General features: G+C 43.3%; 2 protein-coding genes across 4 annotated transcripts in view; one reads left to right on the forward strand and one right to left on the reverse strand.

Moving 5' to 3' along the window:
* ALOX5 (arachidonate 5-lipoxygenase) lies at positions 1 to 27484 on the forward strand. 3 transcript variants are annotated; one of them, XM_085065354.1, is made up of 14 exons: positions 1 to 244; positions 3835 to 4033; positions 5720 to 5801; positions 7332 to 7454; positions 11258 to 11364; positions 14261 to 14433; positions 15114 to 15260; positions 15356 to 15559; positions 15793 to 15879; positions 17521 to 17699; positions 20347 to 20468; positions 22681 to 22781; positions 24702 to 24872; positions 26090 to 27484. In XM_085065354.1, exons 1-14 carry the CDS (start codon positions 95 to 97, stop codon positions 26267 to 26269), a joined length of 2025 nt encoding a protein of 674 aa, XP_084921480.1. In that variant the 5' UTR covers positions 1 to 94; the 3' UTR covers positions 26270 to 27484. The 3 variants fall into 3 exon arrangements, with proteins under 3 accessions (XP_084921480.1, XP_084921481.1, XP_084921482.1); XM_085065355.1 differs by lacking the exon at positions 15356 to 15559; XM_085065356.1 differs by lacking the exons at positions 22681 to 22781; positions 24702 to 24872; positions 26090 to 27484 and adding an exon at positions 22168 to 22374.
* PKD2L1 (polycystin 2 like 1, transient receptor potential cation channel) overlaps positions 1 to 27820 on the reverse strand; it is a 311230-nt gene that overhangs the window by 145175 nt on the left and 138235 nt on the right. The gene's annotated exons all lie outside the window — the stretch shown is intronic.

The raw sequence follows: 27820 nt of genomic DNA on the forward strand, positions 1-27820 counted from the left end.
GCGGCATTGGGCACGGTCCGGGCGAAGGCAACAGCGCGGCTCAGCAGCGCCGGTGAGGCCGTGCAGAGCCGAGCCGAGCCGCGCCGGGGGGACCATGCCGTCCTACACCGTCACGGTGGCCACGGGCACGCAGTGGTTCGCGGGCACCGACGACTACGTGTACCTGACCCTGCTGGGCACGGCGCGCTGCAGCGAGAGGCACCTCCTGGACAAGCCCTTCTACAACGACTTCGAGCGTGGCGCGGTGAGTCCGGGGCAGCTCCCGCACCGCGCAGCTCCCGCACCGCGCACATCGCGCACCGCGCACCGCGCAGCTCCCGCACCGCGCACATCGCGCACCGCGCAGCTCCCGCACCGCGCACCGCCCGCACCGCGCACAGCCCGCACCGCGCACCTCCCGCATCGCGCACCGCCCGCACCGCGCACATCCCGCACCGCGCACCGCCCGCACCGCGCACCTCCCGCGCCTTTCTGCCCCGCCGCGCCCCGGCCCGACCCGCCGTGCCCGCGATGGTGCAGCATCAGCGGCACCTCGCCGCTCCCTGTCCGGCATCTCGAGGGGCTGGGCAAGGCTGGGCTTTCTTTAAGCTCTTGTCTCCCTGTGCCGGTGCTCCGGAGCGGGACACCGGCACTGAGGTACCCGCTGCCCTCCCTGCCCTCCCGCCATCCACATCCCTGCCCTAGGGGTTAGCCCTGGCTGTGCTCAGTCAGTCGTAGAGAAAGATGGTTCTGGCTTACATTGGGCTTTCAGATCTGCCCGTACTTTCTTTACAAATACTGAAAAAAAAATTGTGTGTTTCATGTTGATAGGGAATGTTTAGGGTCAGTATTTATTAATAGTCAGAGCCTTGTTATTTCTAAGGAATTAAAGAAGTAAGAGCATCCAGAAGGAATTACAATGCCTGACAAGAGAAATGTGTAGGGCAACTTCAACGAGAGCTGACAAATCAGCATGAATGCATTGAGAATGAAGTTGTGGCTAGGCTATCAGCTGTTCTCTTCTGCCTACCCTAGATTTCTGCTGTCTGCTGTGCCCTGTCCTCTCTGTGGTCCTGTCACAGTATTTGGACCATCCAAATGTAATCAATCACTTATACTCTGAGCACTGGTTTAGAATGGCATTTATTTGTTTGCTCATTGTCCACTCTGGAAATAAAAGACCTTTTCCCACCCCAGCCCCTTCCAAAATGTGTATTTTACTTGGAAACCAAATTCACAGTTTCTAGAAGGTCTAATGAGATATAAGCAACTTTGAAAGTTTTAAAGAAGTGTTCGTGAGTTTGGAAGTTAGACCTACCACCACATGTACAAGTGGGACTTAGCTGTCATGGTGCTGCTTTGCCTTGAGATGTGTTTTTTCAACTGGGTGGTTCACAGCCTGAGTTAGGTACATGGTCTGTTCTATGTTAGACCTCACAGACACACTTAACAGAAGTCAGCATTTTGGGTAGGTGTCGATGGTATGTGTAGCTGTGGTTCCCCAGATATTTCTCAGCCACTGCAACTGACGTTAATTTTCTTTCATGATTAAACATTCATTAGCTTAGAACCTTGTTACCTGAATCTCCCAAATGGACATCCAGTCATTTTTTCTCTCCAGTCATTTTTTCTCTCTTGTCTGCTGAACAGTTACATACTTTAGGCAAAACTGGATAGCATTAGCAAGAGAGGTTGAAGGAGACCTTAGACTGTCCTGCAAGCTTTGGGTTAAGGCACTCTCCCAGGGGGGCTTAGCCCTGCCCAGCTGAGGAGATCACCACCAGGGTCTCAGTCAGCAGGCAGTTTGCTCTCATTCTTGGGCTTCAAAGAAGGATTTCAGGTGGCTGTGATGGACAGCCTGGCAGTTCTCTGAGCATCCAGTTGGACTGGGTCCTCTCACAGGGAGCAAATGCCATGATGGGAGCATTCAGTATCTGCCCAGCAGCAACTGGTGAGCTGTGGTGGCACCAGGGTCCAGCAGGAGCAGAGATACATCCACTGGGTGAGGAGGCAACAAACAGAAGTTTATGAATGTTAGTAGCAACAAATATGCAATTTTTTCAGCATGTATTTATTGTGGGCAATGAGAATAACTCTGCATTCCATAACGTGGCTCATTGGACCCTTGCAGTAGAATGTGCTAAGTTTTGGTTTTGAGGATTTTTTCTTGGGGAAAGCAGCAGGTTTCTCCAGGCACCTCTTCAGATTATATTGTGCCCAAAACACTGTGAGTCTTAATAATATGTTGTGCAAGGAAAAAAGGAACGAAAATAAAAGTACTAGTAGAGAATCAAAAAACTAAAACTGAAGCAAGCCAGAAAGCTTTGAGTTTGGTTGACTTGCAAAATGTAGCAATTGTTTTCACAGTTCTGCCTTTATTGTTTCTTTCAATACCATATCTATTTTTTTTTTTTGCAAAGCAATTTGATTGTTAATCTGTTGGCAAAACAAATGTCACTTTTTAGTGGATGTCGAAAATTTTGCAGTATTATTTTGTAAAGGTGTGTCTACTTTCCAGGGTTTTTTTTTCCTAGATGTTGGTCCAGGCTCTGTAGTTCCATTATCCTCAGGATGTCTTCATTTGCATTATTGCAAATTGTGCATATTACTGGATGTGATGAAAGAGGGCATGGGACAGATCTGAGTAGGAGATTTGCATGGCAAATTTTGGCTGAAGGAAAAGTATGTGGAAAAGCCTGAAGGGATTTGCACAATGGTAGTCCAATTGTAGTTTTTCTACCTTACTTCAAGCACTGACACAGGCGATGTTGAAAGTCATAGTTTCTTTTCTTTTGCGTAGTGTCTTTTGAGTAAATTCTTCTGGTGCTGAGTGATTTCCAAGTTTTACGGTGTCCCCGTGTTCTCTCTTTCCTTCCTGTTCCCCTTTCAACTGCTTTTTGCTTTTATTGAAAGAAATGCACTCACATGTATTTCCAGAAAGGAAATATAGCTCTTTCCATGTAGAGCTTTGTGCTTATAGAAAAAGGAGTGCCATCCTTTTTGCAATGTAAGAGTGGTCAGTAGGAATCTCTTCTCAAAAAGAGAAGACTTAGGTTTTGCATGAGATCAAATTGCTTGAACAGGATGGTACAAGGGTCCAATAGTCTTCATTAATTCTGTACTTTCACTCTGAACTCAAACTGTATAAAAGCTCCTAGCATCTCTGGCTCACTGTGAGTTTCTTCTGAAGGTTGGCTCTCAATGTGACATTTCTATCAACTCTTTCCATCGGATGCATGTTTCTCTTTAATTTAAATCTTACATGTACGTATATCTAGGTGTGACATTGCACTTAGATTTCTTTGTACATCTGAGCCTTACAAACTTAAAATGTGTAGTTGTCCAAATCCTAGCTGTACAAACATAAAATGTTCTATTGTCCTCATTTTAAAAAGGGAGAGCTGAAGAAGACCAGCAAGCAAAAGACAAAGGAGATTTATATGATCTGGATCCTGTCCTTAGTCTGAAGCACACATAACTGACACACAAAGGTCTTTAAATTCCTAGTCCAATGTTTCAATCTCATGATCATTTTTCCAGTACAGTTGCATGAATAGATGTGCCCTAGCAGTACCTCCTTCAGCTCTTGCTAGGAGAGCAGTGAATGGTTTCATGGCCTGCATGTTTTTCTCAGACATGCAAACATTTCAAGGAGTAATACTGTTTTTAGGTTGTATTAAAAAGTATTTCTCCATTTCTGGTGTGTTTTGCATCTTTCCGTTGCACTGCAGCCCAGTAATAGGACTTCCTTTTATCACCCACAAGGAGCTGGAAAGCCATACCGGGAAAGACAGGTATGCCTGTGTAGTGCTTCTTGTGTGTACAGTGGATCACTGGCTGTATTCTGCTCTGCAGGTTGACTCCTATGATGTGACTGTGGAAGAAGACCTCGGAGAAATTCAGCTAATAAAAGTTGAGAAACGGAAATACTGGTACCAGGATGACTGGTACCTCAAGTACATCACTGTTAAAACACCAGTAGGTGACTATTTGGAGTTCCCATGTTACCGCTGGATTACAGATGAAAAGGAGATTGTCCTTCGAGATGGAAGAGGTGAGAGCCATAAGAAATAAGATTTCCTGCAGAACACCTGGAATTCTTCCATCTCTCCTTCTCATTTCTCCATTAACTCCCAGTCTTCTCTCATATGAAGGCCTGCTGCCAGTTCCCTGCTGCATCCTAGAGAATGGACTTTCCCTACTGACTAGGCATGCTTTCTGAGCAGGTTGTTGGGCTAGGCACTGGCAGTTGGGTTGGATATTTTGGGAAGCACATACAAAGAAGAGTCCTAATGCTGACTTGTTACACTGGTCTTGAATTTGAAGGCTGACCCTAATGCCAAATCTTTGACTACACCACATCCCCATTGCTGGAAGCCCTTTTGATCTAATTAGAATTAGTGTTCCCTGTTTGTTTCATGCTAAGCTCCTAAGTGGCCCAAGATTAATTGCCTGTAAATTGTCTTGTTTTTACGAGAGTGAAGTAAAATCCCAAAGTAGGCTGCTCAGCAGGTGCAAACTGAAACAGCAGCTTACTTTTCATTCATTCTCTTTGTATGCTGTCAAGTCCAGGACAAGGCAGGGTGATGGATATTAGTGCTGCAAGTAATGGTGACTAACTGAGAAAAGCATTTTCAGTGTCTCTGACACCAGCTTGCCCTGATCAGGATTTGGGCAGACATTTGTCACTGATGTTTGCTTGTTCCCTTCTCTGCTACCTGGGGTAGGTTGGCTAGTGTTCTGCAGCAGAAGTGGCTGAAAACAGCTGAAACAAGTGTGAGTGGCAGGAAAGGAATGTTTATGTTCCCCTTAAATTTTTGGCTACTCCTGGCTGGGGTATTTTGTGTTTGATGTCCTTTGTCATATAATGACGACTATGTGTCACTTTATTTTTGGTCTTTCCATTTTTCATAATTTGATTTATAACAACTGTAACACTTCCATGGAAGGCAGCTTTGTGTGGCTTTCAGAGTATGGTGAGGCAAAGGACAAGCAAGTGAAACTGTTCCAACCACCTGGAAACCATTAGCCACATGTGTTATCAGCTATTTCCAACCCCAACCCCAAGCAACTTTTGTCATGAAACTCCTGCTGGTTTTATCTGCCACCACATTTGTGTATGTAAAGTGAGTCTCAAACATTGTCCTTTCTCTGATCACTAAGGAAGTCTTTGTGTTAATGTTATATTGAATTCGTGGTCAGAAGAGAAGAATGTCTGGAACTGAAGCCTCATTGTTTTTTCTTTCTGTTCTCATGACTGGAAGATATGATTATTGCCCCAAGCTGGCAGCATTGCTCAAGGAGAGAGGCTCAGAGATGTTTCCTGGAGATGTCTCTTAGCAGAGAAGATGAGCTGGAATAATGTTTCTCTTATTGATGGAATCCCCTAGGTACTGAACTATAAAATTAATTCCCATGACCCTCTTCAGACCATTTAACACTAGATACATACAGTAAGTGTCTACATTAGAAATCCAGGTTTTATATACAGTTGAGACAGATCGAGCTAATTGACCCTTGGAAGCACCAAGTTAGGAGATTATCTTCTTCCACAGCTTCTCTAAGGACCTGTGTGTCTACTCAAAAGTACTAAGTTGGATCATGTAAGCATTTCCCACAGAAACCTTTTAAAGGTATAGATCAGAAGTTTGAAGGTTTGAAAACTTTGCTGTCCTTCTCAACACCTGGGCAGTGATAGTCAGAGGAACCTCATAACCTTGTCTCTTTTCCCTGCTAACAGCAAAGCTCCCCCGAGATGACAAGACTCAGATTCTCAAGCAGCACAGGCGCAAAGAGCTGGAGTCGCGTCAGAAAATGTACCGGTGAGTTTCCCACTGCTCCAGGGTCTGTTCTCATCAGGTCAGAGTTTGGCAGAGCATATTCACATTAGCACGTGTCTCTAATTACTCAGCTCTTGTATAAGAGAAAGCACAAGATACCATGTTGGCCATATTTTAGATAGAATTCACTGTAACGATCATCCTGGTGCAATTGGCATCATGAGATACTTGAACCTCACATAAGCCTACCTGGAAGAGTTCAATGGGAATTCAGTGATACAGTCTCTGTGTGGGCTTTTGAAGGCATATTTCATTTCATATTGAAGGCACATTTCATTTGCCTCTTACAAGCAGTACTACAATTTCAGTTTTGGAACATGATCTGAACATGTCAGCTTTTACTGGAGCTTTTTTGGCTGCTGCACCAAGCTAGCAGGCCAGGGTGCAGTGAAAAATCTGGCCCTGTTTGAGAGATCTGGAATGTGCTAACAGAACACAGTTGTGATATATATAAATCTCACATATGTATATTATATATGTATATATTTCACATATATATTTGCACACATATGTATTATGGATATATATCACATTGTATTGTACTGCCATAAACTTATTTTCCTAGTCAGTGTCATGATGAGAAAATGCTGTCTTTTCTCAGGGGGTAACTCCAGAAGGCATTGCCTTTTGCTAGAGATGTGCTCTGTTAAAATAATGAAAGTTTCTTGCATTTGTATTTCCTTATTGTGAGAGTAAGGGTCAAGTCAGAGGGTCCATTCAGCATTGATGGATTAAGGCTTAGTGTATGTGTTGTTTATTTCATTTGAACAAGAAAAGCTGTTCTTTACAAATTACAGGAAATAGAGCAGAGGAAAATATGGTTCAAAAAGAGGTGTGACACAATTTTATCTATGTATGCAAGAAGGAAGGCAAAACCATTTATAATTTCAGGGAAATAGCTACTTAAAATTCAGATACATAGCTGATAATACACAATGCAGTCTGTGTGTGGCAGGGAGTTTGGAAATACCATTGAAACACTGTTCTTTACAATTTACTTTCTTTTGTTTTGAGATAAAAATGGCAGAGAATGTGTGCCATGACCATTAGGAGGTTGAACAGTTGAATCAAGAGTCCTGGAGAGTACCTTTGGAAGGAATCTAAACACATGCCTGAGTAGTTTTAGCTGCTGTATCTCAGTTCTGCCAAAGTGTACTCCCAAAAATGAGCATGCTTTGGGCAGCTGTCTCTCTGTCCTTTTCCCTCACAATGCATTTGAAGTTGCTGCCAGTTTCAACCAAATGTGGCAAGCATTTAGGAATATCACAGATATTAAGTTACTTCAAGCTCTGTGAAGGTAGGTGGCCAAGTAGATGCCTTCCATGGTACTTCAGGATTCTGTAGGGTACTGCTAGGTATTGATGTGGTATAAGTCACTTATTTTAGCCCAAGTGAGTCTGCCACAAACTTCCTTTATAGCAGTGAGTCACCAAAGCAATGGAAGTAAAGGAAAGACACAGCTCCCATGCTGATGAGGTTATCTGATTAATCAAACCTCTCTTATTTTCTCAGCTGGAAGGAGTGGCATCCAGGCTTTCCCCTGAGCATCGATGCTCATTCTCACAGTGAACTGCCTCGTGACATCCAGTTTGACAATGAGAAGGGAATCGACTTCATCCTGAACTACACGAAAGCGTAAGTTTTTGTGGGACTTCAGGAGCTTTGCAGAATCTCTTTTGGGGCAGGGTAAGGATATGATCACCTTTTAGGTTTCATTGAATCTCAAAATTGGATTATTTCCTCCAAGCTGGATCAGCAGCCAGTCAAAGCAGCAAAGTAGGAATTGAATGGATTTCGTGGGTTTTTTTGGTTGGTTGGTTGGTTGGTTGGTTGGTTTGCTTGGTTTGTTTTGGGTTTTTTTTTGGTTGGTTTGGTTTTTTGTTTTTTGTTTTTTTGTTATGTTTTTTGTTTTTGTTTTTTCATTATCAGTATTTAAGCTTTTCACACTGGGAACTGACAGAGCCTCTGCATTCTTGTTAGCCATGGTTTTGGCTATAAGCAGATGGAGGAAACACTGGTGAAAAGCATCACCAGAAGGACTACAGGCACCTGAGACCTTGAGCTTTTGACTTAGTTCTCAGTATTGTCCCCTGGAGATATTTTTCTCCTCTGGGTGTTGACAATAATTAAACCTTTGAGTCACACACACAAAGATGGTTATCAGTGCACCCCTGACATCCTGCTGGAGAAAAGCTGTTCTGAGCAGCTCTTCAGTCATCCACACCTGAGGGTAATCAGCTTGGGGCAGCCAAGTCACTGTCCACCCACTTGCACGTGTCATGTCGTTGAGAAAACATTGGATGGCCATTGGATGAACCTGAATAATCAATCCTGTGTTGCTCTGGAGTAGCACAGTCAGTGAGGCAGGTGGGACCTCTCTGACCTGTGAGTTTCCTTCTATGCTGTCTCAAATGCCTGGGTCATATCACAATATCTCAGATATCTCACCATGCTATCAGGTGGTGGAATAGTCTGATGTGAGACAAGACTGGTCCTTACATGTCAGAGTATTCTGGGTGTTTTATTCATTCATTTATGCAGCTGAATTTCACTACTAACATAGAGTCAAATCAGTGTGGTGTTAGCCAGTGCAAAACAGCTGTTTCCCAGCTCATGTAGAGGATCTGAGCGATGCAGGAGCAACAGCATCTGAATGCCAGAGATGAGAGGTTTGCCATTAGGAGACATCAGCAGTTTGGAGGCTGCATTTCCCTTCTGGCAACCCCATCCTGCCAGGCTGTGGCATGTTGTCAGAGGCCCTGAGTCACAGCCAAGTGAAACTTGGAATCAATTCAGCAGAGTGCAGGGACATCTATCTTTGTCATTGGCTGTACAGGGCCCTCCCCATGAAATAGGAACTTGAAACTGGTATTGCAAATAGCCAGCCATTCTGGATAACTGGATGACACAAAAGAGGTTTTTCCAAGGAATAGCAATGCTTCTTGTCTGGCACATTTGGCTGAAAAATCTAGACCTATGCTTTTGGTCGAGTGAACAGTGAAAATGTTTGGAGAAGAGTTTGATAAGCCTTATCTAGCTACCCTGATGTGCTTTGGGAGCTTGGGACAACTATTTGCAGGAATGGAGTGGAGAAACACGGGGGAAGGCATGGGGCTTGCCTTCGGTCAGAGTGCAGTAGGAAGGAGGACAGGGAGATGTGTCTGGAAATCCAAAGGCAGGTGCAGAGTTGCAAAGTGTAGCAGTGGGTAAGGAGCACATTTAGAGGAATGTGTGAGAACTGTGAGAGTTATTTGAGACATAGGAAGTAGTTGAAGAGGGGAGGGGAAAGCCCTTTTTCTTGGGACATGCTAAAATGAGCTTAGAAAGAGGGACATACATTTCAGATACTCTTTACGCTGTTGCAAGGTTGGATCTTTGGATGCTGTTGACAGTGGATAAGTCTATAAATTTACAGGATTAATTGTGTGTAGGTGGAGATAATCCTGAAGGTGTCTGGTGCTGACATGACCTATGCTATCTAGCAAATGGAAACTTTTGGCCTGGATTCTGTGCCAGAAATGCAGGCTTGTGTAGCTATTTTGGACCAGTGTTGCATTTGGGCAGAGTAAGTTCTACAAGCAACTCTGACTTTTTTAACTTGCTCTGGTTTCTAGTATGTGCCAGAGACATCCAAGGATTTCTTAGGGAAAACACGTTTTTGTTTCCTAAGTCCTTTGGAAGTTTTTTCCAAGACAGGAAATGTGAAGAACTTCCTCTTTTTGGAAATAATCTTTGAAACATCTGAGAATGGATGTGTGCCTGGCATTCAGCAGGTCAAACCACAGCAGGTTTGTGACCAGATCCTGGGTGCTCTGCCTACTGCTTGGTTTGATCAGTAGCCCCAGGTAGGAAGAGCATCTTAGGCAGGAGAGGAGCAGCAGATATCAACTTATATCTCAAATGTTTTCTAATCCTAGAGCAGTTCTGAAGGAGGGCAGAGGCTCTACAGGACCTTTACTTGAAACTCTCAAATGAGTCAGTCTAAAGTGACTCTTCTCAAGCAATTGAGTTATGTTTTTTAAAATAATTTAACCTTCTGGTGATGGTCATGCTACCTCCTGAAGTTCATCTGAATCAGTTTGTGATTCAGATACCTGGTCCTATCCAGAATGTCCTGCCCAGCAGTTACATTCACTTTGATCCTTGTACAATGATTCTGTGTCCCTGTCAGGTGAGAAGAGACCTCTGGAGAGGTCATCTCCTGTTCTAACCTAGACATCTGTGTGAGTTGGACTTCCAAACAGGCCTCCAGGCACCTCTTACCCTTGATTGCCATCTGCAGCAGCAGAAGGAGCCCACTCTACCTGCACCCCACCTGGGCTCAGTGCAGCAGCAGCTCCTTTGTCAGCATTATGGTCACGTTGGTCTAGAGCCCTCCTTCCAGATTACCACTGCCTCTTTCTCCAGGCCTTTGGTCCTCTCCAGCCAGTTCTAATCCAGTCCTTTTTATAAGTTTGATTATTGTAAGTCCAGCCTCCTGGGATTCTCCTCAAATTCTGTTTGGGAGGATTTCCTGCAACACTGTGACCTCTCTTCACTTTGTCATCTGCCCTGCATATCTTTATAATGCAATTAAAGCAAATGCTTTTATTTGTGTATTTGAAGTGTTACTGGGAGGTCAGCTTTCTTTTTCAAATTCACTATTTGCTTTCTAGTCAATGATTTCTATCTAATAACAGCAGTTTAGCATTTATGAAATAATTCAGAACTCGTCATCTCATATGAAGGGAACTTGCTTGGCTGTGCTGTAGAGAAAATACTTTGCTGAATTAGCAGATGAAGTCAGACATTTCTGGGTCCCAGCCCACTGTCTTCATGTGATGTCTGCAACCAAGAGACTTGGATTCTGAGGTTAGATGTGAGTGTCCAGTTTACCCAGCAGCTCAAGTAAATAGAAAACTCTCAGAAACTCAGGCCTCACACTTTAGGGATCCCGTATGGCCTTGGTCATGTAGATACTTAGAGGAGCTGGTTTTTTTTAGGAATAGTGGCTGACTGATCCTGGGTTGGTTTTGTTCTGGCTTTGTGCACCTCTCTCAGATTCCTTGTGTCACCATAGCCCTGTCTGAATTGGTTTTAGTAGTGCTCTCAGCTCTCTCAGCTGATGCTAGCCACTGACAATGTGTGAAGCACTAGCTTTTCTGACTGCAGTTTTTATAGGTCCTGAAGCACTGACATTGGAGGCTGCTAAGAGCAACTCTAGAATGGAACTCTACTGTAAATGCAATAGCAGGAACTGGGCCCTTGATGTCCCTTTCAGCCTTGTGTGTAAAGGTGCAGCCTGCAAACTTAATTCTGTAGGGTGACTAATCCCACATTCCATCACTAAAAATTTATTGTGTTTAGATACATAAAAGTGTGGAAAATGATAAGAATCGGTTTTGAGAAAGCTGTAGAATTTTTTTTTTCAGATCTGTTTTGTTTTGGTTTATTTTTAGGATGGAGAATCTTTATGTCAACCGTTTCATGCACATGTTCCAGTCTTCCTGGAGTGATTTTGCAGATTTTGAGAGGATCTTTGTCAGAATCAGCAACACAATCTCTGGTGAGTTTATCAGCATTTGCTCGTGTTTGCCTCATAGAATGACTGATTAGTTGTGTTGTACATATCTGATTAGGATGGAAGTGGCTGACCTGCTCTTCTGCTCTCCAGTAAATAAACTGTAATCTCAGACTGCTGATTGCATCATCAATCCACAAGACTGAAAAACAAAGCTATGATCTCACAGGAACTAGAATTACTGGGAATTGCCCTGTGACATTCTCTGTCCTGAGCTATGCTGGAAGTCAGGGCAGAGGGACATCATGGTCCCTTTTGGCTTTAGAAATGTATTTTCAAGTATGTTCAAGTCCCATAGGACAATTTTTCATACGTATTTTGCTTCTAAACCTAGAGATAGCTTAGTGGGAGTGCTTTTCAGATCATACTTGCTGTTGAGCCATTCTTGAAAGTTTGATTGTCCATGTCCCACTTCAATCATTTAAATACATAGGAAATCTCCAAAAAGGGAGGTCTGGTGATGTTCTGTATTAAGGGTGAGTATGAGGGTGACCCCTCTTGCCTCTGACACTGACCAGATCAAAGGCTGTTGCCTGATATCCCAGCCATGTGCTCAGCTGCATTGCTGCTAAAAGTCCTGGCTTCTCAACCCTGCTGCCCCATGAGGAGGGTGCCTGTGCCTTGGTTCTGCTGTCATGAGACCTGGATCTGTCACACACCTGTAGCTCCTCTCAGCTGGTTCTCGTGAGCCATTTTGGTCAGTGACATGGGGCAGCCCAAATGTTTTTCAGGGGTAAATTTTCCCCCACAGGGGTTATTTTGATCAAACTCATTTCAGATATGAAAGCCTGTGCTGTTAGGCAAACAGATCTGGGGATGGGTTACAAAGAGCTGGGAATCACCTGGAAACTGTAACTTCTTCACCTGGTCACCTAGTCCTCAGACCACAATCCAAGGAACTGTGCTTCTTAATGGAAATTAGCATGAGCTAGACCTGAAAAAGCTTGTGGCATTTGTCCAAAATATCACTTGTCAAAAATGTGTCAGAATTATTTATCCATATTGCATTAAATATCCTCCTGTGCTTTCCATTTCACACTCACATCTTCTTACGAGAAGACAAAAATCCCTGTCTAAGAGTGAATTTCACTTTTGCTTTCAGGGATGTTCAGTTTTTGTAGTATCTTTCATACTGTTAAAAAACCCATTCATCTAGTGTTGACATATAAGAGACAAAATGCTGCTTTTCTTTAACCCTTTTCAATACAAAAATCTTGGAAGTTACTGAAAAACCCAGTAAAAAGAATTGCAGACAGTCAAGGGTTTTGAAGTTCATGGTGCAATTTCTGTAGAGCAGTGCTGGGGAGCTTTTGATTCGTGAGCCAAGCCCAACCTTCTGCTATCACTCATGGCTACTTTATCTTGCTGTATTATTGGATATAATAGATGCTCAGCTACTTTAAATTGGTTAGTGTGTGACTCCTCAAATGAGAGTGAATAGGCTGTTTAGACTCTGCAAAGGAAAATGGTTTTCCCTCCTTTTCTGAAGTGTTACTCTTCTTCAGGCTGCCTAGGGATCAGTTCACAGAAATAAGAGCAATTATGCATTCTTGGGTATAAACCCAAGCACACAATGTGGTAGAGGTATTAAAAACTAATTACAGTGATTTGTTACATTTAATAAGATTGTTTTCTAAAGTACTTTTAACACAAGAATTATATAAGATCTGCAATTAATTTCATTGATAACATTTTCATACTAGTGAGGAATGCTCAAATTCTGTGACATTTAGCATCAGTCTCAGGTTAATGCAAATATCAATTTGCTTTTTTGGCAGAAACAGGGATAATGGGTAAGGTGGTTCAAGGCATTTTTCAGTCATGTGGTTTCTGTCCGAGGTGCTGAGTAATTTTTTTCTGATGTGGACTTCAGATACAGCTCCAGGTTCATTAAGCAGTTGACAGAGATAATGTAAATGTCATTTTATATAAACGTAACTCTTTTCCACTTTATGAGAAAGCATTGTGGACATCAAGACTTTTTTAAAATTGTCACTGCATTCCTTTGGGGCTTATATTTTTAATCCTTTCATCCTTTTTAACAAAACTAATTGCTTTCAGAAAGAGTTCTGCCCTGTTTAAAAATAGATAGCAGTGGAAAACTTTTCTACCTTCATTTTTCCCCTGAAGACAGCAATGGGATTTTTACATTTATTGAAGTGATGACATGATATTAGAAAACAGAACACTGCAACTATGAAAAATATCCAGTAGTACTACAAATGTAGTAGCAAATAGATGGAGTATCCAAAACTAGAAGTTGATTGAGATGTTAATCTGGGTTTATATTAGCAATTGAAAAATACATAGAGGGAAAACAAGTCAGGCAAAACAACGAATGAGTAGTTTTACTGAGTCCAAGTCCAAACCTTTCCCAAATGTCCCTCACCCAGCTCTAGCTAAAAGAACTGCTCCAGCCATTGCTGTTCTTTCCCTACACACACTGCTGTGTATTCCCTTCTCCTGCGTGTGCCATCTGTTTTTGGACTTATCCCTCTGTACTGCATGCACTCTGTACTGTGAATTTGAAGAGTAGGATTTAAAAATATCATGGCAGACCTGAGAAGGTGGTTTACAGATGAAGAGAGTATTCGTCTTAGAAGTGGAATATTTTATTCCTTATTGCTTTTTTTACATGGAGAAACAATTTATTATTGATTAATTCTTCTTAATATGAGAAGCAAGGATTAAATTCTCCATTTAACTTCAGTGATTTTTTTTTTTACTTCTGTCTCTCTTTGAATCCTTTTCTTGTTGCTTTCTGTATTCAAAGTTGCAGTGTGGTATAACAAAAAGGTGAGGGGGAAAGGAGGAATCCTACAATTCAGTGAGATATTGATGCTGTGCAGATGTTGATGCTGCAGGCTTGTTTTTACTTTAGAATATGTGATGCAACACTGGAAGGAAGATTTTATGTTTGGCTACCAGTTCCTGAATGGATGCAATCCTGTGCTGATCCGGAGATGCACAGAGATACCCAAGAAGCTGCCTGTGACCATGGATATGGTAGAGTGCAGTCTGGAGAGGAACCTGACACTGGAGGAGGAAGTGCAGGTACAGCTCTGGGTCAGGCTGGGCTGCACCTGTTCCTTCTCACGTCCTTGTTCTTACTGCCTTCAGCCACATCTCCTTTCTCCAGGATGTGTGATAGGTCATGGCAAAGCTGTTTGTCTCTGCAGACTGGCAGTGCTTCTGTTGGCTTTTCTCCTGCTGTCCTGGAGCTGCAGGCCAGGCCTTTCTGCAGGTCCAGTAGAAGAGCTGTAACCAGGAGGTGAACAGTCCTTTTTCACTGCTCTTCTCTGAAAGGCTAGGGACTGATTGAATGCCTGAGAGGCGAAAAGTGCCTCTTCCTTTCCTGGCAGGGCCTTACCTGCTAGCACACTCAAGAAGGGTGGTGCCTTCCTTTTGTTGGTACAGTTCACACAGGGTTCTCTTCAGCTGGCAGTGTGAAACTTGTTTGCATCTGAGTGTCACTGCACGAATACCAAACACTTGCATGCTCTTTGCCGTGGGGGTCCCTGCCAGACTCTGCAGACACAAATCTGCAATAGTGCAATGGTACTGCTGCCTCAATAGCATCATCCCTGAGCCACCATGAGCAAGGGCAGGCCAGGGGTTGCTTGGAAACACCAGGTTCAAGTCACTCTCTGGCCAAGTCTTCCCATTCCTTTGTTCCAAGCCTTGCTGCTTGCACATCATGCTTCTTTCTCTCTTTTTTTTTTTTTTTCCCACAGCAAGGAAACATTTTCATTGTGGACTATGAGCTGCTTGATGGTGTGGATGCCAATAAAACAGACCCATGCACAGTGCAGTACTTGGCTGCACCTATCTGTCTGCTGTATAAGAATCTGCAGAAAAAAATTGTACCCATTGCAATCCAGGTGGGCTTGCTGTCAGGGTCTTTAGAGGGTCATACAACAAAATGTTGTCTCATTTTAAACATGCAGGACTTGGGGTTTCATATTCTATCTTTCAGCTTGGTCAAAAGCCTGGACCAGACAATCCCATCTTCCTTCCTTCAGATGCCACATATGACTGGCTCCTAGCTAAAATTTGGGTCCGCTCCTCTGATTTCCACATCCACCAGACAGTGACACACCTCTTACGGACACACTTAGTGTCAGAGGTGTTCAGCATAGCTATGTTCCGGCAGCTGCCTGCTGTACATCCCCTCTTCAAGGTTAGTTCTTGCATGGAGGGAGGATGTATGTGGGCTAGGGTGGTTATCATATCAGTTGGACAAACCAAAAGGAAGTTCTGGTGATAGTTCAGCTGAAATAGTTTAACTGGCTGCCCTGCAAGATAAGATAACAGCTAAGCCACCATGACCTCCAGGACTTCAAAGTTTACATGTGGCTGCTGTTGAATTCAGTCTGAGAATTGCCTCCTTTCATTGCTTGTCTCATTTCACAGCTCTTGGTGCCACACATGCGGTTCACAATAGCCATCAATACCAAAGCCCGAGAACAGCTTATCTGTGAATGTGGCCTTTTTGACAAGGTAGGTAAATCTCTTTGTGACACTTCATGTCAGTTCATGGTTATTCATGGTTCTTTGTTGTTCTTCATGGTTCCATATGTACATATCCTTTAATCATCACATATTGCCTTGTTTCTGACCATTCTATTAAAGCACAAATGTAAATAATACCACCCCAGAAACTGACACACAGAACTGATGCCTTGTTGTGCTAATGATGAACTTTTACCTCTAAGTAGCCAAATCAGAACTGGCCAGTGTCAGTCACTCATTGCTGATGTGCCCTTGGGTTGTAATACAGGAGTGCAAGGTATCATATTGTGCCCATAAATTCCTGCACATAGTTAAGTCCCCAATTTCTTTTTAAGTACTTAGATATTCATCTATGAGCAAAAGGATTTGTGATTGCAAGTGGAAATTGTCATCACAGAAAGACATGTAGATATGACAGATTTCTAAGACCACAAACTGTATGTAGATTCTAGCCTGTCTTCTTGAGGTGCCAAAAACATCAGATATGCCAGGATTAGATCTCAGCTTCATCTGAGTCAGTGAAACATAGCTGTGTGTCACACCTTTGTCGATGATTTGGGTGAGGGCTGCAGTGCATCCTCAGGAAGTTCACAGATGACACCAGGCTGGGTGGGAGAAATGGAGTGCTGCATCTAGGGACTGACACAGGTTGGCACACAGCAGTCTCTGTGACAAGCTGCTAGGAACATGCCAGGGAGGTTTGGGGAGGCTTCAGAAATCCTTTCAAAAATGGAGCCTGTGTTTCAGGATACCTCTGGCACCAGACCAAAAATAGCTTCCTTGCTTCAGAGTTTTCACCAACAGAATAAAGAGGCTAAATCCAGACTCCTTCCCTATACTGCATGGCTGACTGTGGAGACTTCCCATCCCTGTAAACAGAAGGGTCATGTCCATACCCCATGAGTGTGTGGGTAAGACCTGGCAGTCAGGACTGTGGAATTCCAGAATTTTTTGGTTCCAATGTAAATGAACAACCAGCCAGAGCACAGTAAATGTAAGGTCACTACTGTTACAACACTATATCATATGCTAGAAAAGCAACTTTTAGGAATTTTTGCACAGTGATTATCTAAAGAGTTTTGCAGTGCTGTCTGTTGTGGACATTCTGTGTTTTTCAAATGTAACATATACTGAAGTCCTGGCTAGTCCTCATCAGTAGCCACCCAGCAGGATTGATCTCCTTTCATAATTTCCAGGTAACTGATGGTACCTAAAAACTTTCTCCTGAACTACTCGGTAACAGCCCTGGCAGTTTAACTTCAGCTCCCTCCTAATACACTCATGGCTGCCTTCCTTCGCACATACACTTGTTCTGGAGCACAGGACTGCAGAAAGTGCCATGCTTGGATGTTGCTGTACTTTATTACTGTATTCCAGTGTAAGCAGTACCTGTGGTGTAAATGTGGATAGTAACAGTGATTCATGGGAGAGGTGTGATATCCCTGAAGCCAAAATGTGCAGTTGCAGTAGATCTCTGCAGTTTGCTGCTTTGTGTGGAGATGTGGTTTTCTCCTTGAAAAACAGATTCACCAGCGTTCTAAATCCCATCTCCTGCAAATCTGTAAAACCAGTCTTGGCACAAAGGGAACATAATCTCCTACTGTTCCCATCTTGCTGTTCCTCCTGCAGGCAAATGCTACGGGTGGAGGAGGACATGTACAGATGGTGCAGAAAGCAATGAAGGACCTGACTTACAGTTCCCTCTGCTTCCCTGAGGAGATCAAAGCTAAAGGGATGGACAGCAAAGAGGATATCCCCTACTACTATTACCGGGATGATGGCATTAAAGTCTGGGAGGCTATAAAGAGGTAAAAGACCATAGTTCTACATATTGGCTAAAAAAGTTACAGAGACACAGACCTCATTTTTTACCTGCTCACTTTCTTCTTCATCACAGGTTGAAAACAATATCTGGGCTGTTTAGTCACATAATGCCTTTTCCACCCAATATGAGGAAAATATTTAGTCAAGCACACACTCTTGAAACACTGTTAATTCCTGCTTTTTTCAGTGCTGTTTTCTTGCATTCTGTATTTCAGAGGACTCTTTATGAGTATGTATTCTTCTATAGGATTTCACAGAAATTTACTGAGTCAGAATTCAGCCTACAAAAGAAATTTAGTTTTTTGGGGTTTTTTTGCTATGCACAAGCCGAGAGAGGACTCAGTTCTCTGAGCCAGCCACATGAGCTCATCAAGGTTCTTGTGGAGCAAAAATGTAAGCTTGGTTTCCATGAGAGTTCTCTTCTGAAACTCAATAAATTATGTATTAACTGATTAGAACAAAACCTTTCTTAAAATGCCTTAAAATTGTGAAGTCTGAGTTTAATCAGGAAAGGCAGCAGTTGTGAGTAAGGAGAGGTCCTGCAAGGCTGCTCAGCCACACAGACATGGTTCCTTTCAGGTCTGAAACACTGCCTCAGAACGATTTAAATGGATTTTATTCTGCAGTGGCATTTAATTTAACAAACAACGTATTTTTGCATAGCATAAGTTGCTTACCAAATATGCAGCTGTTTCTGATCACATGACTTTTGAAAAGCACATTCATTAAAAATCAGATCTTTTGTGTACACAAAGTAGGAGTTTTATGATGCAAGCAAAATGTTGAAAGTTCTGGGTACATCTTTGTCTCTGTGTTTTCTCTGTGTTTTGGCAAGGCCTTATCTTGCAATATTTCCTGCAATTGATAGTGCCCATTTGACAGAAAAGGAAGTTGTAACTTTGCTGTGGTTGTTTTCTTCATGTAGCCCTTTTTTTTTTTTTGTTCTCCTTCTCTTTCCTGTGTTTTCTCTGTGGATTGAGATATGCCTTTCACATGCCAGCAATACTCAGTTTAAACCTCAGTTTAGTTTGACTGTTTGTGGAAGTTAACCTTGCTGGAGGATGATGTTGCACTGCCTCAAACTTGGCTGAGAGTTGTGAATCCTTTGGTTTGTAAAAGGTGTGGGCAGTACCCTTCTGAGTGTGTGAGATCCTGACTCATGGTCCTGCATGTGTCTGCTCACCAGGAATCTCCCAGACTCTGCAGGGGTATCAGTCTTCCCTTTTTTTGTGAAATAATTTCTATCCTCAGCATTACTTCACGTGTGGTAGATAGCCTAGACTTAAGGAAGCTGATAAGGTTGTTCCTATAGAAACAGTGAGTCTCACATGGCAAATTTTTAAACTCCTCTAGTTTACAACACAGCTTCCTATTTCTAATCTAACTGCAGATAGATACATCAACCCAAAGATACTTCAGCCCAAAAGGTCTCACCCACACTTCATATACTAATTTATATTTGTATGGAAGGGAGTCTGAAATATTGTCATTTTGTAAGAAAAGGATCCCCTTCCCATATCACCTGGCACCTGTGCCAAATGCATGGAGACAGAGCTCATGCAGACCAGCTTTCCCTCTGCGTGTTGCAGAATTCTTGGTTTTGGTGTTTATGCAGTTGCTTTTCTGCCTCATTGACAGCTATTGATTGGCTAATAGGAACCAAATTGGTAGATTTGTAAAAGTCTTCAAATTGCAATAAATTTATAAAATTTATCAATTTATATTTTATTAAGGGATAAATCTCTATTGGATAACAATTCTTAATCTCATCAGTTAGCTTCTATAATCAAGTGTTTTACCCTATGGCTTGTTGTCATCAATATATTTAGCAAGAGGTTATAGGTACCTGCAGAGCTAACAGAGTATCTCAGCACAGCTCCATTAACCAATCATTCTGTCATGAACTGCAAATCTTCAGGAAATCAGGATCACCTATTTTCCCTGCTTTCAAAACTACTTCTGTTATCTTTGTGTTTTAAGAGCCTTTCTTTCAAAGGTGAGCTATGCTGGGAAGCTTTCATAGAAAGAGGAATCTTGAGAAGAGGAATTGAACAGAAAAGAAATGTCTGCTGTGAACAGTGGGCATTGCAAATAGCTCTAGACCTCTTCTCCCCAGGAGAAGTTTCCTGGGCCACTTTAGTGTTTCATGAAAAGGGTGTCCAGTGGGAGGGGTCAGCTATAGGAATGGCATTCTGGAACAGCTTTGGAGTGTCCCACGTACAGGGATTGGTACTGGTATCACAGTTTGGGAACCTCACTGCTCAGTGTGGGAGCCACATGGACATGCAAGAGGGAGTCTGTATGGACTGAAGAAGGGATGTAGGTGTGATGACAGAGGTCTGCGAAGCAGCAAAGCCTCAAATAAGAGAATAAAGTACACAGAATTGTTCAGGGGTTGCAGTGTGGTCCAGGATCTTTTTGTTGGGGGAAGAAGTGATGCTGCAGTCCCAAATGAACCAAAGTTGCCTCTGTTGATTCCCACTGCTTGTAGGAAGGAGATAGGAGGATGTTGAGACCTCCTCTTGCCCTTGTCTCTTTCCCCATGCAGTATCTGCAATGTCAGAAGATCATCTTCTGGAATATCAGATTTCCTTCTCCTTTTCATTTTGTTTTGTTCATTCCTGTCTGCAGTTTTGCGGAGGATGTGATTCACATCTACTACGAGAGCGATGAGGTGGTGTGTGAGGATGTGGAGCTCCAGGCCTTTGTCAAAGACATTTATGTCTATGGGATGAGGGGTGTGAAAGCCTCAGGTAAGGCATGACAGCCCAGCCAGGTCTGCAGCTTGTCCAGTCCCTGCTGACAGCAGTGCCAAGTGCACAGCCCTTTGTGCACAGACAAGTTTCTAGCCCTTTGTGCCCTCTCTCTCTTCTTGGCCTGAAGATGCTCAGTTTTGTGTGTGAGACCCTGGATCAGGCCATCCCTCAGGAGACAACTCCTTCCTTTGACACAGACTCTCCTCATCAGTTTGGGAAGCTCATGTGATCTCCCTACACTGGGGACAGGTCCTTTGATTTTGTCTGCTCATGCTTTCAGCATTGGGAGGGTTCTGTGTGTGTTGGAACCACCAGGCAGACTGAAATAAATCAAGGAGCAGCGAGACCACCTTGAATCCTCTCCTCCAAATGTTGCATTAAATAAGAACATGTACGAAGCTCTCTAGGAGTATATTGCTGAATTTCACATTTGTTCAGCATCTGGGTCATCATTGAACTATTCTACTCTTTTCAGGAGAAGATACTCACAATTACTTCCAAGAAATATTTTCCTTTGCTCTGTCTCTTCTCGCTGTCTCTCTTTTCTTGCAAACTGTTACTTGGCCATGGGAGCTCTCATACATAACATGGTTCAATTTGCCCACCTGAGTTAATGCTCCCCCATCTTTCCCTAAGCGTATCGCTTTTCTCTTCCACTCACATTTTTTCCAAGCAGATTTTCAGGAATTTATAGAGGTGGCTGGGGATTCTTCCTGCTGTCCTGCTGATTTACATCTGGCAACAACTGTTGGCCGGTGACCCAGGGCAGATGGCTCTGGTGTTGCGTGCACACATTTGAGTGCCAGATGTCCAGGCAAGACTGTGATGTTTCCAATCATTCCTAGTATGTGCTGGTGGATAACAGGGCTTCTGGGTTCTGTCTGCCTGGACAAGCAAAGAGTCACTTGTTTTTGTCTAGTTGTCTCTTAGCAAAACTTTGAAGTGTTCCTCCTAGTAGGAGCTTCGTGCTTGACCTAAGAATCTTGATATGGGACATGTGCTGAGCCCTTCCAGGGCTCCAGCTGGAGTGGGGTGCTACAAACACCAGTGGTAGGAGGACTGTCACTACAGATGGGAAATCTACCAGGCTTGAAGCATCTCTGTCTGCACTGCTGCCACTACAAAGGGCTGTGTCAGAGCAGGGAGACTTGACTGGGTCTGTAAAGAATGGGAGGAGGCTAAATGAGGGAGGCTATGGCACCTCGGGCTCTCCCTCCAGACTCTGTTTCTTCCCTGGGATGGCTGCTGTGACTGGGAGAATGCCAAACTCCTTTAAAGATGAGCACAGTGTACTTGGAGAACACAGGAGGGGATGGTGCATCCTCTCCTCTTTGGGCTTGGTGGCTGGCCAGAGGTACTGTGTGCCTCTTCCCTGTCTCAGGCTGAGTTCACATCTGCATCAGGTTGGTGCTGGAGATACGAAGCAGCTGGCACAGGCAGCTTGCTCCAGGGTGCTGACAGGTCTGTGGGTGTCCTGGCACCTGTGGTCACATTGGGCTGGGACAGGGATTACAGCACAGGACTGTGATCTAGTGAGGACAGGAGAGATACAGGGCTGGGGTTGCTTTGGTTGCAAAATATTTGCCTAGTCCCTGACTATTCCTTTTTTTCTTTACATAACTGAGTTTGATTATTCTCTTTCAAAGACAGCTTAATGCAACTATTTCTGTTCCTCATTCTGTTGTTTCTCTTTCAGAAGTTCTCATTTCCTCACTTCCCGTTTCAGCAAATAAACTCTCCCTGCTCTCTTTCTTGCAATACACTTGATTGCTGAACCTCAAACCTTTATAAATACAAACACGTGGTCCCTTTCTCCTTGGCATGAACCTTCCCTGCTTGCACTGCAGACTGAAGAAAAAGGGAGCATCTGAGGCTCCTGCCCTGTGGACTCTGGGAGTTCCTTGCTGCAGGGTAGGTAGGACAGGGACACTGTTTTTTAAAGTGTAATTGTCTTACCCTCACAGAACACCACATACTTTGCAAACAGTGGTGATGCCTCACAAACTTGTATGAAGAGAAGCTGTTTTTACAGCTGCACAGCCAAGGCACAGAGAGGTTGAGGAGCTCCTGTTAGACCACACAGCAACATTCATGGAATGCTCTGCTCTTCAGTGGCTGCTGCATGGCCCTCTAAGCTGTATCTTTTGATTACTGCTGGGTAGCAGGGTTTCTTCATCGCTGGGTTAAACTTTTCTTCTCCCTCATTTAGGGTTCCCTAAGATGATCAGGACACGAGAGACATTAGCAGAATATCTCACAGTGATAATATTCACCACATCGGCTCAACATGCAGCTGTGAATTTTGGTCAGGTAGGAATTCATGGGAAGACCGTTCTTTTTTCTGGGCTGGGAGGTACATCTATCAGGGCAAGGTCTGAGAAGCCTTTTTTAGTAAATGTACAGAATTACATTACTATTTCTGGTCAAAATAACTGCAGAGCCATCTACAAATACCTATGAAGTCTGTGGAAACTTAAGTAACTTGGAAGCTGAGAAAGGCATTTTGAGTCCTGCATATGTACCAAAGATCAGATTTAGGGCTTCTAACTTGTATATTTTAGTTTTGCTGATTTTATTATAAGAATATTTTTTTAAGCATTTAAATGTCATTGCTGCTCATTTCTTGAGTTTACAAGCCAAATGGCATCTTTGAGCTTCCTCTGGGATGTTTGATGTGTCACATACTGATAACCTGTGTTATCCCTGCCTGCCCTGACTGACATGTATCTGCCCTGAAACTATAGTAACAACCTGCCTTTCAAATGCTCCTTCTGTCAACATCAAGGCATTTTGGAAAGCAGACTTAGCAGCCAGAAGCAAATCACTTTGTCAGTGACAGAGCTTTTTCACTGAGTAGGTGGCCAGACACTGGAACAGGCTCCCCAGGGAAGTGGTCACAGTTCACAGTTCCAAGTCTGTCAGAGTTCAAGGTGCATTTGGATGATGCTCTTAGTCTGATGATTCAGTTTCAGGTAGTTCTGCAACGAGCAGGGAGCAGGACTGGATGATCCTTATAAGTCCCTTCCAACTTGAGATACTCTATGATTTTATGAGCCACTGTTTTTGTTTTTTTTTTTTAATGGTCTAGCTTCAGGCATGGGTGATCTCTGAGATATGATCTCAGAGGTAAGCAGAGAGACCATCGTTCTTGTGGTTGGTATTCCCAAATACCCTTCATCACTTTCTATGTTGACTCTCCTGTCCACCCCTGCAGCTCAGGAGCCCTGGAGAAGGTCTGGAAGCAGGTGTCTAATGAGCCACACTATGCTATGACATGACCATGACCAGGGATCTCTGCAACTATTCCCTTCTAGCCTGTCTTTTCAATTGATTGAGACATCTCCCAGTGCCCCCCTCAGAAAAGCCTGTCTGTTCAAGTACCACCAAGAAACCATCTCTTAATTTGGCATACAGAGGATATGCAGCCCATTAGTAAAAGGGCCTTCAGCCATGGCACAAAAAGGCAGAGAGGGCTGAGGGGAGGGGGAGGTGGCTGCACGCTGGAGAGAACACACTGAGCAGAGTGTGAGCATGGCAGGCAGCTGGCACAGTGGGAGCATGGCACTTCCCTTCAGGCAGAGCAGGGGATGTGTGTGAAGGTAATGAAAAAGTGCTTGGGAAAGAGTTATGTAAGTGCAGCATCTCAGATGGTGGCAAAACTCGGTGTCGTATCTGGGGCAAAAGGAGACATCAGTACTGAAGCAGGCCAGAAGTGATTATGAGTTCCCAGTCTTCTGCTCACCATAGCCATATCAGCATGACATATTCCATGTTTCCTGATGAAGCAGCACGCTTTACCTCTCTTAGTATCTGACCACATGGGCATGCACTGTGGGCACATTCTTGGAGGAAATTTTGCATAAAAGAGAATCTGGAGTAAAGGGGATTGCCTCAGGTTATTAGAAGAGATATTTCTTTAATAAAGTATTTAAGGCCTTAGCCAGTCTGGTGGATTTGGGCTGTGTGGCACATGCCTGTAGTTAGCAGAATAAGTGCTCACAATTTAGATTACCCAGCTCTCTCTTGTGAGTTCCTGAGCAAAACAGGAGGGACTTCCTTGTCGCCTCCAGTCCTTCTCTAGAGCATCTCCTTGACCTTAATATCTTCTCTTTCTAAGAGGTTCATGTCACAGAAGCAAATTCCCTGCTGCCAACTCCTGATTGTCCTTGCTGTGCTCCTAAATATCAGCCACTGCAGGTTTTCAGTGTGCTGTCTTGCTCTGTTATGCAGTATGACTGGTGTTCCTGGATTCCCAACGCCCCACCAACAATGCGCTGCCCTCCCCCAACAGAGAAGGGGACAGTCACCATCGAGCAGATTGTGGAGACTCTGCCAGACAGGGGACGTTCTTGCTGGCATCTTGGAGCTGTCTGGGCCTTGAGCCAATTCCAGGACAAAGAAGTAAGTCAACCTTCCTGCTGTACATGCTGGAGATGTGAGCCCATGAGGGCCATGGCAAGACTGCACATGGGACTGTAGTGCTGCTCTGTGCTTCACTTGGCCCTTTTCACCTCTCTGTGGAGATGTGCCAATGCCGTGGGTTTGCCTGTGCTCTGCCAGATGCAAGCCAGCCAGCTCTCAGCAAGAAGTTGTATTTTTACTCTGAGGCTGTCTCAGCCATAATCAAAGTTCCTAAGCTCGAGCATGGCATTGCTGAGTAAGGATGCTGGTGTGGGAGGCAGAGGGCTGCAGAGGCATAAGGATTTTCTCCATTCCTCGTCCCTGCAGTGCTGGGAAGAAGGCATGGCAGCACTGTGTTCCCATGTCCTGTTCCTTTGGAAAACCTGCTCCAGTGCCATGTGCACCACAGCTGTGGCTTGTGCCTGGTGAGTGAGGAGTGAAAGCAAAACAAGCCTACAGAAGGCTTTGCAGGCATGGTCTGTAGCAATTCCCCTCATGTAAAATGAGGTTGTAGGTACCTGGTTGTTTCACCCAAGGGCATTGTCTGGAGAATGTGTTTTGAAATCCTTAAATAGAAGATGATGGACAGAGGGTACTTTAAATTCAGTTTCTCTATGAGAAGAAAGCAATATTAGCAGAGAAGCTTATACTACATGGAAGTAGTTCCCAAAGTTCCCAAAGCAATGCCAGTGTGCATATTGGCAGTGCAGTTTTCAGAGCACCCTTGGAGTCCAAGCTAACTAAAGAATTGTCATATTGAACTCTGAAGGACAGTTTTAAGTCAACAGAATCTTCCACTGTCACTGAATGAAGTAGTCATATTCCTTTTAAATCACTGGCTGTGAATTCCCCTCTCATGCTATCCTTTTCTCTAGCAGCATAAGTGTTTGTGTGGCTATGCAGAGATCTGGCATAGGAAGCTCATCTGACTGATCACTGGAACAAATAAAAGTGCTTGGTTTTCAGTGGATTAGCTCCTTTTAGGTTAAGGAGGTGCCACATAGACACCTAAACCAGCACTACAGAAAGATGCAGGTGTGGAAAGAAGCAGCCAGCAATAGAGGGAAGGTGTAGGCTAGCTTAAATATTGATAATACTATTTTAATAGTAGCATTTGTGAGGTGAGGCTCTGGGTGGTGTTCTGCTGGATGGCATAATGTTGAAACAGAATTGGCCTTGCTTTCTCAAAGCATAATTTCTTGGTGTTTTTCAATTAGCTATTTCTGGGCATGTACCCAGATGAACACTTCGTGGAGAAGCCGGTGAAAGAGGCTATGGCAAAATTCCGCAAGAATTTGGATGAGATTGTCAACACCATCACCGAGCGCAACAAGAACAAAAAGCTTCCTTACTACTACCTTTCCCCAGACCGCATTCCCAACAGCGTTGCTGTTTGAGCACATAGCCAGGAGAGTTTGGAGGCCTGTGAAGCTAATGATGTTTTTCTGTTACAAACACTTCTTCAACTAGCTTTTCAGAAATGGACAAAAAACCCACCCTCTCCCTCAGAGCTGGCCTAAGTCTATTGGAACTTGCAAAATAAATTTGGTTATGACCAATCTTACAAACAAAGTCTAACTGACAACCCTCCAGGTCAAATTTGTCACACATTTATTTTCCCAGGATTTTTAACTAATCTTAGAATCAATATACATGTTTCTGCATGTTTCTGTTATCTTTCCTTCTCCTTGTCAAACAAAATCACAGATTCACTTATTCAGTGAATGGAAATAGTATCATGAGCAATAAGCAAGTCACATTTTAAAATTCTTCCTGTTTTCAATAGGTGCCACTGGAGACATAGAAAAATATAATCTTTAAAGTTTGTGCATTGTTTTGAATCTGATTAATGTCACTACAATTGTGAATATCCTTATCAGGGCGATTTCATTGATGTAGCTGATGGGGTTTTAATGCTTTCTTACCCAGTTTGTGTGAAATGACATCTCATAGGAGATGAAAATTTTGTACCCACATAAACCTGAGTATTTTCTACATCAAACTAGGAAGGTTTGTTTTGGCCTCTGCCAGCAGAGTTTGATGTCTTGTGTAGGGACAAATGTTCTACTTAACAAAATGGCAGTAAGTACAGACCTGGCAGTGCTTATGCTCAATTTGTTTCATTGCTGAGGCTGCTGGGTTTTGTGGAGAGTTTCTTCTATTTTGTGGGGAATGAAGAGGCTACTTTGTATAATGGAAAAATTTGTGGAGAAGGCTTAATTGACAGAGTCTAAGAGGAATCTTTAGATTTGGCCAATTAAGCATAACTGGCATGTTCCATCTTGGTTATAAACCACTAAGTTTTGTCTGTCTTATTTAGAGGTGTTTAGGTTCAAACACTTGGGCTTTGGTTAAAGTTGAGAAAGTCACAGAGAAAAGCAAAATTGAGGTTTTTGGAATTTAAGAGTTGTGGTTTTGTTGATTAGAATTTGTTCCTTGTACTAGATCTGCCAGCCTGCAGAGTGTTTTCTCAATAGATAAGAAAGTTTCTTGTGGTAATAAAACAAAATTAAACATCTAGCTTTTATTTTCTTATTCAGCATCTAATACTGTATGTCTCAAAAACCTTGTAGGAATAAACACAATGTACTGTGTAGAGAAACTATCCTTAAGTCTTTGAGAAATAGTTATTTCTATGACTCATGTATGATTTGGAAAGGAGTAGTAAAATATACATCCTTTCATATGAAACAGGTCTGATTTAAGACCCTTTACAACAGACTGAATCCTGTTTTTTTCCCTGCAACCAAAGACTTTGAGAAAAATGTGCAAAGTAAGACCATTTCCTATTATTTAGGTAGCACATTTACAATTTGCACATCATCTTCTTACTGCAGCCCATGAGAAGGGATGAGTGCAGGAGCAGAATCCAACACTGTATAGCAATATGGAATAGGACCAAGGAGGCAGACACAACAACCTGTGAGCCCACCCTTTTGAAAACAGAA

The sequence above is a fragment of the Lichenostomus cassidix genome, chromosome 6 (genome assembly GCF_008360975.1).
Source record: "Lichenostomus cassidix isolate B80296 chromosome 6, HeHo_3.0, whole genome shotgun sequence".
Taxonomy (NCBI): domain Eukaryota; kingdom Metazoa; phylum Chordata; class Aves; order Passeriformes; family Meliphagidae; genus Lichenostomus; species Lichenostomus cassidix.

Coding starts and splice junctions, on each gene's coding strand:
- ALOX5 (XM_085065354.1), top strand. CDS start 95: ATGCCGTCCTACACCGTCACGGTGGCCACGGGCACGCAGTGGTTCGCG. Junction 22,782..24,701: donor CAGCTGTGAATTTTGGTCAG/GTAGGAATTCAT, acceptor TCTGTTATGCAG/TATGACTGGTGTTCCTGGAT. Junction 24,873..26,089: donor GCCAATTCCAGGACAAAGAA/GTAAGTCAACCT, acceptor TTTTTCAATTAG/CTATTTCTGGGCATGTACCC.